We start from the raw sequence: 12,102 nt of genomic DNA, 5'->3' as shown, positions 1-12,102 counted from the left end.
TTCAGCAGAAGGAGCGAGCTGGGTACTAATGTGTCTCAGTCTGTCTCCTGCACAATCAATGTCAACTGTCCTGGGATGCACAAACACATGGAGGGGCTGAGAGCCAGGGAACACTGAGCCCCCTGGCTGAGAGTCAGGGCCACACACTGAAAGAGGACAGCAACTTTTATTTATTCACCTGAAAACTGCCGGCTCTAGCTTTGTTAAGCAGTACAGTGTTTTGTGTAGGAGACAGATATTAAATTGATGATTACTTAATTATCTCACATTTAATCTGATTTGAAATCAAAAATGTATTCTACACCGCTTACAAACCCCAAAACGCCAGTCAATAGAAAACAGCTGATCATGTTTTATTTAAATCCTTCTCAATGTCCTTTTCAGTCTTTTTTGGATTTACATGGTATATCACAAAAACAAAATGTTTTTACCATTTGTTGAATTTTATTGACATCTTTTCATCAGAAAGAGAAGATCCAGAAGGTGCAAATCATTCATCCATAGAAATCATAAAAATGTAAAGCTGCAACAAGCTGTTGATTCATTAATTAGTAGATCAAGAAAAAAACTATGCTAGTCAATCCTTTAGGTTTCACTTTTTTCTGACATCTTATATGGCAAATTATTAATAGATTTACTGAGAAAATAATCAGCGGATGGAGCCCTGTGAAAATTCACACCTTTTAACCGACATATTCCCTTGTCAAAATCCAACAAATGAATAGGCATCAAGGTGATGACACTTGTTCTCTTGAAGACACGTCTTGGATGTCGTTGATTTTCAAATCCGATGTGAGTCATACATCGGGGTCATGAGCCTTGGCTGTCTTTTTATTGAACCGTGTAAGTGTTCATTGCACAAAGCCAGCCGAAAGGTACTGCCCCCTCCAGAGAACATGTAGTCTCCTCCTGGCTTTCCATGAAGTCTGGAACATTTCGGGAATTCTCTCCTGATGAGTTCCTTCAGTCGATACGGCTCTGCAGATTATTTTCCCATGTTTCTCTTAATCTTATGATTTATAAAAAGTCCATGCCCCCAGATGCAGCTGCATGCGACTTTGTTCCCAAGGACCTCACCTGTGACCTTTCACATCATCACAGGTTAAGGGTCTCAGGGACAATGAAGCACACCACCAGATAAACAGCTGATCAATCAGCCTCGTCTGCAGGTGAAATCCAACTCAATGTTTTTCTGTAAACTGTGAAATTATAACATGAAAAAGATCCCATGACGTATGTTTGTGTGTAAATGACATATTGGTCTATTATTCATTATGTTGTTCGTTAGCTTGATTAAGATTCATTTTGACATTAAATCAACATTTCAACTAGAGACAGATAAAGCTCATCTTATATTAAAACAAAAATAGGCCGTTAATGAGCGACAGTGACTACATCATATTGGCTGGTTACCGTTATTTGTTAATCGATGCAGTCCGACTGTTTCGTCTCGACACGTCTTCACAAAATGGATTGCATCACATCCTGCGGAAAAATACATATTTAGTTAGAGTACATTGTAAACCATAAAATATAAATTCTCGTTATTTATCCGTCGCTCCATCGTCGCGGCCCGTTTACCGTCCGTCCTCCTGAAATAGCCAGTGCCTTTTGTCCAGTGCCGGTCTGTGCGGTTAGACATTCAAACGAAATGCCCCCTGCTGGCAGACAGATAGACAAAGACACATGTACGCAGAGGAAAATCCTCAAATTCTATGTATAAATCTGGATTTTGCATTTGGGACGAGCAAACGGCCTGTATGAGCGTTAAGCCCTGACCAAGCAGTCATACAGTTCACAAACACGCTGAGACTCGACTTTCCGCTTATGCACATGCATGAAACATCCACAGACAGCTGTGCCCGGAGCCGCAGGCGACACTGTCGTCTTATATTTCCTACAGGCCCTGTGATCTCACAGGATTATGCAATCACTCCCCCGTGACAAAGATGTTCAGCCTTGAGGGAGTTACACTGATTTACTCTTCACCAGACAAAATAAATGCCACACAAGCCTTACACTGCAGATGCCACATGAAGAATATGAGCCAGGGTCCAAATAACTGGTAAACAGCTGAAACGCTCCTTTTGCATCACATGCAAGTCTGTGCAGACGACAGCTTCATCGTCTGCCAACGAACCAGAACAATCCATTACTTACTAAATCTGTCTGTGGCCAGGTGCGCACACATGCAGACAAACATGCGACTCCACAAAGGCACACAGAACAAGAAGCGTTTGGCTGCCAGTGTGAGAAATCTAACTGCCTCTCTGTTTCCTCTTTGTCTCTGTAAGATGTTTTCCTCTGTCCCAGTTTCATGAGCTCCACTGCTGCTCCGAAAAGCACCGGAGACAAAGACCAGAGGATAAAAACCAGAAGCTAGAGAGAATTAAGATAAATGTTCACATGTAAAATGTGTTTACCTTAGTCTAAAAAGAATGAACATGAAGATAGACACAAATGAAGGAAAGATGGCGGGTGGACGTGGTCAGTCGAATAGCTTGTCTGGATTTATTAGTTGGCCCATTAAGTCATTCGGAACTCACCGTCTGCCCTTTCCGACACACACAAACATGTGTCCATGTACACAAAACAGGTACTCATACACACACACACACACACACACACACACACACACACACACACACACACACACACACACACACACACACACACACATATATATATATATACAACACATGCTCTAACAATGAGTTATTGATCCTCTTTCCCTTTCGGAGAAAAAAGAAAGCGATAATTAATCCAGTCGTAAAGAAAACAACGCTTGATGAAACCTATCCTGCCTCGTCTTCACAGTCTTCCTTTTCTCTGAGCGCTGTATGCGGCGGCGGCAGACAGAAAAGCTTTTCCCCCCTCGCTACCCCTCCATCTCTCGCTCTCCTCTTTTTGTCTCTCCTCTTCTTCTATCCCTCTCTCAGGCGCTGTCCCTGGTTCTGTGTGAGCCCGTTTCCCTCTGCCAAGTCACATCACTAATTCTCCAGGCGATAAGAGTCCGAGCCAGCGTCTGTGATGCAGGTACGCTACACATGCACATAGTAAAACACACACAGACAATTGATTCCATTTTCTGGTGCTGTACCAACACCCACCAGCAGCGCCTCCATCTATGACCCCCTCCTTTCATTAATCTGTGTCACCTACATACATCAAACACACACACACACACACACACACACACACACACACACACACACACCTCGACATTGAGAAACACCCAGAGTAAATACACATACTAATTGTTCAATGTTCCAAACTCACATTGGTTTCTCATACAGCATCTCTGTATAGTATGTGTATTTACTCTGGGTGTTTCTCAATGTCGAGGTGTGTGTGTGTGTGTGTGTGTGTGTGTAGGCATTCTGGTGCAGCATAGACAGGTCTTTTCTGTGTTAAGAGTTTTACTCGCTACAGGATGTACTTTGAGGGTTTTGACTCTGCAGACCGTTTACATGCAGAAAAGGCTACATAACACACAAGGGGACGGGTAATAACCGGAAAAGCATGACATAGAACCTTTTTTAAAAAAAAAATGCATGACTAAGACTATTTTTTAAATGTATTTTCTGGTAACAAAGAAAGGGGTCATGATTTATCTACAGATGATTATCCCCTCCAGCTTTCTATCGTGAATCTGTGAGAGTGCTTGCTAGATAAAATGTCTAAATACTGTCATACTTTTTCTCAGTGCCATTTCACAGTTGTTTTGCCTTAATTGCCAAAGCTTTGAATGTACCATCACTTACGGTTCCTGAGAGCGATGTGTTTTCCTTCTCTACTTTTGCATTACTTGGCAGGATGATAAAGCTCTATGAAATGCCTTCCTGTTACTTATTTAGTTATTGCTATAGTTAGTTCACTCTTTTATTTAAATGTTTACTTGTAGCTGTGAAGCATCTTCATTTGTGTTTTTAAAACTGTCTTGAGATTAATTCATGTGATTGGTTTGCAATCACAAACATACATTTACATGTGTCTTTTTTGTAAAAAGAGTGACTTGTTTATAATGTTTACTGTTAGGCCTTTTTTCTTTGTCGCTTCAAAGATTTTACATTTCTAAATGCCAAATTGTGTATTAGTTTGTAATGTTAAAAAAGGTGATCTGAAGTCTAACTATTTTAGTAGACATTTGAATTTTGTGTGTTTTTGAACAAGAATTCAATTATTTGTTTGCTTAAAAATAAAAAAATAAATCTTGCTGTTTTATTTTCAACAATATCTATTTCAGATTATCTGTATTCCTTTGTCTACCTCCATACAGTTTGGATAAATCAATGATGAATGAGAAACTTTTTAGGTGTAGCAGCACCACTCTTACAATACTGTTTGAAGGCTTCATTGATGCTAAGCTAATGTAGCAGCAGTATGTGTATTTAGATAGATACATCACTTAAAACTGGAACACCGTTACACAATGTAGTTTTTCTTTTTAAATACCAGTACTTGACATGAAGCATTTGGCATTAGTTATATGATAAACCCAAAACAAAAGGATGTACTAAGCCTTCAGTTCTTACTTAGCTTTGTGGTCTACGAGTGCTCATTGGCAGGTATATAATTAAACAGAGACTAACACAAAGATTAACCTCTTACCTAAAAAATGAATATGATTTATACATTTAAGCACAAGAGCTCAAATAATAGTAATTAGAGGACATAAATTGACCGTTCGTGCGAAGGGACTAATAAGCGAATGACGTCAGATTCAACGAGGGGGCGGGAAGACATCCGCAGAGTAACACCTCGCGACTGTCTCCGCCTCCTCGTTCTCCCAGCAGCTGGACTCACCTGCCAGGTTACCTTTACTTCCCCCGGGAGAAACAACTAAAGTGAGCTCGGTACTTATTTCCAACAAAACCCAGGATTGTGTCGATGATGTGACCGGAGTGAAAGCAGGTACGTCAACCATACACAATTCAGTACTTTTCTCTGTTTCTGTAACACAATGCTCGACGTAAATACAGAGTTGCTCAACAAGTTTTAGCTTAGCCTGAAACTACATTCCTCCCTGCTCCCACTGGGCCTCCAGCTACACCTCAAGGAGGGGGAAGCTTTGGTATTATGTTAACAACGTTTTGAAGTAAATAACCAGCAGAGGACTGTTCACAGTTCAGACTCCATGTAACAATCACTTAAAAGGGACAGTATATCGGTAAAATGCGTGCCACTAATGTAGGACTTTAAACAACAAAGTCAGAGTAAGGGTAAAGTAGACACTTGCAAAAAATGCTGTTTTTTCCTGAGGGTTAATTCAATAAACATGACTCATATTTCTTAACATTAACACATCTCTCCTGAAACTAAATTAAAAACAATGATAGTTTAAAACTCAGTCTCACCATTAAAAGCCAGCCATGTTTTAATTATTTCATCTCAGTCACAACAACACAACACAACATGTCTTTCTGAAATCTGGTACCGACATACTTACACACAAAAAAAGAGAAATAAAGATAACATAAGGTTTAACATTCTTATTCCACATTATTGTTTCCTAGAATATAATTAAATATTGAGAAAAAGGTAGTCCAATGTTCCAGAGAGTTAACATATTATGCTAAGAAAAACTCAAATCAACAAAGCCGTAAAAATGTCATCAGATTTGTCTAAGGAACGCCTGTAGTGATAATATGTCAAATGGTCAAAGTCCAGTCTGTTTCAGGAGAGCAGGAATGCAGCCAAGTAGTGTATTACTCACTTAATGACTGGAATTATTCAGTGTTGTCTGTAAATGTTTAATAATTGATTTGGACTTTATTAACAGTGTTTCTGTTATCTTCTTCAAAGCATTGTACATAATGCTGATGTAGTCACATAGCTTCTTATACACTTTCTGGATGTGTTGTTGATGATACTTGTTCTGGTTTTAGAGCGTCATATTATCACTATTCAACAGTTCGATTTTGGTTACAAATGTAGATATTAGAAGTGTTCCTGAAAGGAATTTGTCTTCTGTGGCGTACACCATATCTGCGTCTATACGCATGGCTGGCTCTGCAGGACAGGACAAGCCATATAGTGCAACACACCCATGATAAAAAGTGAACTTTGATATTTTTGTGAAGCTGAAGCCAGAACACACTATTGTTTTTCACTCTTTTCTTCTTTTCCTTACACAGAAATCAATCAAAAATGACCATAGGAAGCTTGAAGAAGCTATGCTAACAGTTAGTGTGAACAAGTATTGACTGAAAAGAGAGAAAATTAAGATAAGAAGCTTGAAAAAATGTCTGGCCAAGTTAGTGTAGTCACAGACTTAACCGAGGAGGATGCACTTTCACCTGCAGAGCCACACATAGCAGGAAATAAAAAGCCAGAAGAGAGCAAGAACAAAGAGGAAAGCGAGGAGAGTACAGACAAGGAAGGAGATGACTCAAATGAGGAAGAGGAGGAGGAGGAAGTGACCAGCTCTGCTCATCTGGAGCCAAGCACTCTGCCCTGGCCTGGAGACAAAGACGGGCCTCAGACGGACAACGACGATGGAGTTTGGTCCGAAGAGAGAGACACGGGGTTCAGTGGGGGGAGCCAGGACCTGTCGGAGGAGCACAGAGACATGAAGAGCAGCATGAAGAGCAAGTGGAGGGAGAGCATGCCTGAAGGAGAGAAGTGGAGGGACGACGAGCTGGAGGTGCAGCGTGATGATAAAGGGGAAGGCTCCCTGGCAGACGATGAAGATGAGGAGGAGGAAGAAGCGGAGTCAAACTGGAGGTCAGATAAAGCAGCTATGGGTTTTTCTCCACAAGTCACCATCGTGCGTCCGTCCAGCAAAGAGCTTCTTGAGGAGAGCCGGATGTTCATAGAGGACGACGAGAAGGAGCTGCAGGCGGAGCACGACGCAGCCAATCGGTTTCATCCAGAGTGGAGAGAGCCGGACGACAAGTTCTGTGAGTATAAAACAAGAGTCAAGATACTTTATTAGCAGAGGTGGAAGAAGTACTCAGATCTTGTTCTTAAATAAAAGTAAAAGTACCAGAGTGTAGGAATACTCTGTCACAAGTAAAAGTCACGCATTCAAAATGTTACTCAAGTAAAAGTACAAAAGTATTAGCATCAAAATATACTTAAAGTGCCACAAGTAAAAGTGCTCATTATGCCGATTGGCCCATCTCAGAATAATATATATTACATGTGTTATTATAATTATTGATGCATTAAAGTGTTATCACAGCTGCTAACAGTGCAGCTTTGGTAGCTGGGGGATTGTACTAAAGTCTTACTTGTGTGTTGATTTTATTTCACACAATGAATCCAAATTTGCAAAGCAACTAAAGATTTAACAAATATGTAGTGGAGTAGAAGTACAAAGTAGCAAAAAATGTAAATTCTCAAGTATTTTACAAGTACCTTAAAAGTGTACTTAAAGGAGACCTATCATGCAAAATGCACTTTTTGATGTTTTTTATACAGAAATATGTGTCCCCGGTGCGTCGGGGAACTCACGCAGCGTCAGAAAATAAAACCCTCTCTCTTTTCCTCCGTACCCAAATCTTTTAAAAATGGGGCTACAACGAGCGGATACAGATTTGCTGCCGATATGATGTCAAATCGGCAGCGGACCCAAAGAAAATTGCTATCAGAAACAATGCCTGACGTGTTTTGGACGTAACCTCGTCTTTGTTTACATTAGCAAGCCTCGCTAACACTCAGAGCTAACCTGTACTGGAGAGAAAATGTGTTTTTTAAAAAGCAGGAAATAAAAAAAGGAACTCACCTTGTGGTAAACCCGCAAGATAAAAAGCATTTGAGCTCCATACTGTTTCAGAAATAATCCTTGATGTGGATTAGAACATGATGACGTTTAGAATTTAAATGTATCTGCCGGTAGAATTCTGAGCAGGCATTAGCTCCCCCTCCTCTTTTTTGTTTTTTCAAGCTAAGGACCCAGAATCAGCCATTCTCTAACTGGGCTGGAATAGAGGGATATGAGGGATGTCTAAAATGCATGATTTGTTTGTATTTTGAGCAAAACACACCATAGACATGTTTTTATATATGTGTATATATCTGAGACCCATAATATATGCCTTTTTTTAAATAGCATGATAGGTGCACTTTAAGTACAGTACTTGAGCAAATCTACTTTGTTTCTCTCCACCACCTGTTTATTTGTCACATGTACCTTTTAGAGACATGTTGCATCAAACTCCCAAGTAGTGCACAGTGCATTCAGCATGTCAATAATAGAGGCGGATAAAGGCTTTCAAATGAGGATTAGAGCCATTGTTTTGGAGATCTGACCAAAAGTGATTATTTTTTGTTCTGAGATTAAAGTCAGAATTTGGAGCTACATAACCAAAATAAACCCACTTTCGTAATTGTATTTTGTTCCTCTACTGTGACATGCTTTAATGTTCAAAAAGGTCTTTATCTTTCTCATACTGCCTGTGCTGCAGCACCTCTTTTCACCCTCTGTCTGAAACCAGAGCCCAGTCTGCTCTGATTGGCCGGCTCTGTTGTGATTAGGGATGCTCTGATTGATCGGTCGCCGATCGATATTGGCCGATACTCACTCTCTGCCGATCGATCGGTGCTCTCTATAAAGGCCGATGGCGAGAGCCGATCACATGACGTAAAATGACGATGTAAAATACACGACACTTTTCTCAGAGAAACTCACTCTGGTATAAACTTTGGGATTTTTGCCTTTGCAGACCATTTACACGCACAAAAAACATATAATGCACTACAGGAAAGGGAAACCCCAAAAAGCATAAAAGGGCGCGTTTACGATGAAACACACTATGACTCCAGTCTCTCCTCATGGTCCTGCTGTCCCCCCCCCATAAAAAGGAATAATGACTTGTTATTGAACGTGTCCCTTCTCCTTCCTCAGACCTGTGTGAGTCTCTCTGCAGTGAGAAGCTGAAGCTGGTTCTGGGGACGGCCGCTGCAGCGCTGCTCTTCCCTCTGCTGGTGTGGGGGGGGTACGCCCTCATTCCCTTTGAGTCCCCACTGCTGCAGAGCACCCCCCTCAGGGTGGTGTACACTCTGCGCTGCGCCTTCTTCGCCATCATCCCCATCATGCTCGGTAAGGGGTAAAGTTTATCATGCAATGGAATAAAAACGTATTAAGTTTGAAAACAGACATTGTTAGCTCTGAACCCCCCCAGGTGTGTAACCCCTAACCCCCTCTCTGCAGGTGTGCTGGTGCAGGGCGTGGCCCGGCTGCGCTACAGCGCCCTGAAGCCCCTCTACGAGAGCGCCCTGGTGAACAGAGAGGTGGCCGTACACTGGCACTATGTCAACGAATCGCTGGCTCTCTTCCTCTTTTATTTCCTGCAGCTCGCTGTCATGGCAACCTACATCAGCCAGGACCTGGTCAAACTGGTGCCGCTGCTCACCATCATATTTGTCTTCGGCAGGTATGTGAATTGAATTTGTATAGTCATTTGAACAAATATGTTTTCCCTACTAAATAAGGTTAAAAAGGTTAGGAGTAAAAACCGAATCAAATATTTTAAGGCGGCATTAAAACTCAAAGCGTTCATAGTTATTGCAAAACCACCAATCCCACTTTAAACACTTTTGATAAGAAAAACATAAATTAATTTCACATTAAAGACACACAATACAATATTGGTTTTGACAAGACTTATGTTGGCCACTTGACTTGAATGTGTGAGCAGGCTATCATTTGAAATGTAACACTAAACACATCATACAGCTGAGGCCAATGGTAATGGCATTAGTTCATATATTGAAGTATTACCTGTGGAGGTTATACCTGATGTTCCCAAAAAGGTTTTCTATACCTGGAAAGTAAACCGTTTACATTCCTTTTGATTGAAATCTCTAATTAAAGGCTTGTAGTCATGGTGTTAACACTGGCTCACTGTTGGTCCACACAGACACAGATACGTTTCTCAGCTGAATGAGAGAGGGAGTGGATCAAGGCCAGAAATGCCAGGCAGCACATTTACTCTCCAGCTAGTAAAGAAATGTCTTTCTCTTCTTTTAGTCCTTCATTCACTTCAGTTATACACTTCACTGACTCTGCATGCAACAGCTGGACAAGTCTTTACAACACAGTGATACCACGCTACTGATCAGAAAGGATTCATACAAATCCCCAGTTTTACCACTTACTGTATGTGGGAGGATAATCTACTTTCTGTCGCACCTTTGCATGCATCGCCACGGTGACAACAACAGATCAGTGCTGAAGTACACTTATCCTTCCTTTACCAAATGAACTGGTTAACCTGATGACTCACATGCCGTGTGAAGTCATTCAACGAGTTAACACCTTCTCTTTTCTCTCCCGGTATTGCATTCACACAGCACTGCACATGATTGATAGATTCTTTGTTAGTTCTTTCCAAGAAAAGGTGTCGCCACTGTCTGTTTTTAAAGCTTTATATAAATACAAAAGGTACATGAATATATTACACCCAGCATATTCCCTTAAATACTCACACATACCTATAAACAAGCAGTAGGGCCGTACCAATTCAAGCATCATTCATACCATTCTTCCATTTTAAATCAAGAGTAGAATACTTTTTAGAATGTCAGTTCTCTGTGTAAAGAGTCCTTCAAAGTGCAGGTATTCAAACGTTGTACCTTTTTATGAATCCATATCAGGTCGTCTTCCTGATACTTGCAGACTGATGAGATTTTGAATTGTTGGGGTGTTAACGGGTGGAAGAGCTCCATCTACATCTAATATGTATACTCGTGTGTGTGAGTCAGACACACTACAGCAACAAAGAAACCTCATAAAGATAATCTAAACACCCCTCCTAATACCCATTTGTTTTATTCATTTAGTATTTTCACTAAGAGATGTGAGGTTGTGACGACCGGAGGCTCTGAAAATGTTCTGGCAAAATCTAAAACATATTGAGAGGACATTTGAACCAATAATCCAAATGATGAATCCAGATCCTTTGAGTCATCGAGCACTTTACACAGAAACTGATGGACGATTCATCTTTGGAAGGGACTGGGGGCTTTTTGTCATGTTTGTGTTCTGTTTCATACTGTGTGTTCTGTTTCATACTGTGTGTTCTGTTTCATACTGTGTGTGTGTTCTGTTTAATACTGTTTGTGTGTTCTGTTTCATACTGTGTGTGTGTTCTGTTTCATACTGTGTGTGTGTTCTGTTTCATACTGTGTGTTCTGTTTCATACTGTGTGTGTGTTCTGTTTCATACTGTGTGTTCTGTTTCATACTGTGTGTGTGTTCTGTTTCATACTGTGTGTGTGTTCTGTTTCATACTGTGTGTGTGTTCTGTTTCATACTGTGTGTTCTGTTTCATACTGTGTGTGTGTTCTGTTTCATACTGTTTGTGTGTTCTGTTTCATACTGTGTGTTGTTTAAGCAATAGCTCACGATATATATATATATGAGCATATATCACGGCCTGAAGTGAGCTATTGCTTTTATAAAACTGTTACAAAGTGTGGCAATATGAAAGAAGAATAAACACTCTAATTTAAATAGTTTTTATTAGTAAATAATGATGTTCACAATAAAATAGCCCCTCCGTTGCCTTCTGCACAAAAAATGCGAGGTGGTTGCTATGCAACAACACTAACAGCTAGCGAACATATTTGACAGAGAGCGTTGATCCATTATTTGGCTATTCATTTATATCCATTTGTATGTTGCCGTTTATTGTGCAGCCACTGAAAAACTGTCCAGCATCAGTAGCATGGCTTACGTGGTCACTTGTATAGGTTGAGGTTGTTCTAGGCTGTTGCTTGGCGTGGCGAGAATATTGCTCCACTTTCTCCGGTCCCCGAGATTGGGCTTCCAGTAGCTCTGGAGAGAGCACTCGCACCTGTGGCCACTAACGGTCATAATTTCTCTGCTTTGTTTCAAGACCCGCATCAGAAAGCTTTTGAATGGTGGTACTTTTCCAGTTGGTCTACCTGCTGGGGTCACCAACCTTTTTGTCACCGAGGGCTACTTCAAGGGTACTGAGTAATACGAAGGGCTACTTGTTTGATACAAACTTCCTGAATAACATAATTGCACGGTTCACCTTTAATGATAATATTATTATTAATAATAATCAGAATACATATTAATTTACTGTATGTGAAGGACTGTCTGATCACATGTTAATGTTAATTATTC

At 40.6% G+C, this 12,102-nt stretch overlaps 1 protein-coding gene across 2 annotated transcripts; it reads left to right on the top strand.

The window, feature by feature from the left end:
* Positions 1-4,768: 4,768 nt before the first annotated feature.
* LOC104960686 (transmembrane protein 79-like) lies at positions 4,769-10,879 on the top strand. Of its 2 annotated transcripts, none has more exons than XM_010788837.1 (5): positions 4,769-4,914; positions 6,138-6,902; positions 8,852-9,046; positions 9,158-9,380; positions 10,789-10,879. In XM_010788837.1, exons 2-5 carry the CDS (start codon positions 6,245-6,247, stop codon positions 10,862-10,864), a joined length of 1,152 nt encoding a protein of 383 aa, XP_010787139.1. In that variant the 5' UTR covers positions 4,769-4,914; positions 6,138-6,244; the 3' UTR covers positions 10,865-10,879. The 2 variants fall into 2 exon arrangements, with proteins under 2 accessions (XP_010787139.1, XP_010787140.1); XM_010788838.1 differs by lacking the exon at positions 10,789-10,879 and adding an exon at positions 10,603-10,630 and having other exon boundaries at positions 4,770-4,914.
* The last annotated feature ends 1,223 nt before the right edge of the window (positions 10,880-12,102 follow it).

This window comes from Notothenia coriiceps, unplaced genomic scaffold, assembly GCF_000735185.1.
Source record: "Notothenia coriiceps isolate Sejong01 unplaced genomic scaffold, NC01 NC01_scaffold00032168, whole genome shotgun sequence".
Taxonomy (NCBI): Eukaryota; Metazoa; Chordata; class Actinopteri; order Perciformes; family Nototheniidae; genus Notothenia; species Notothenia coriiceps.
The sequence above is the reverse complement of the archived record's forward strand: the minus strand, read 5'-3'. Positions and strand labels throughout refer to the sequence as shown.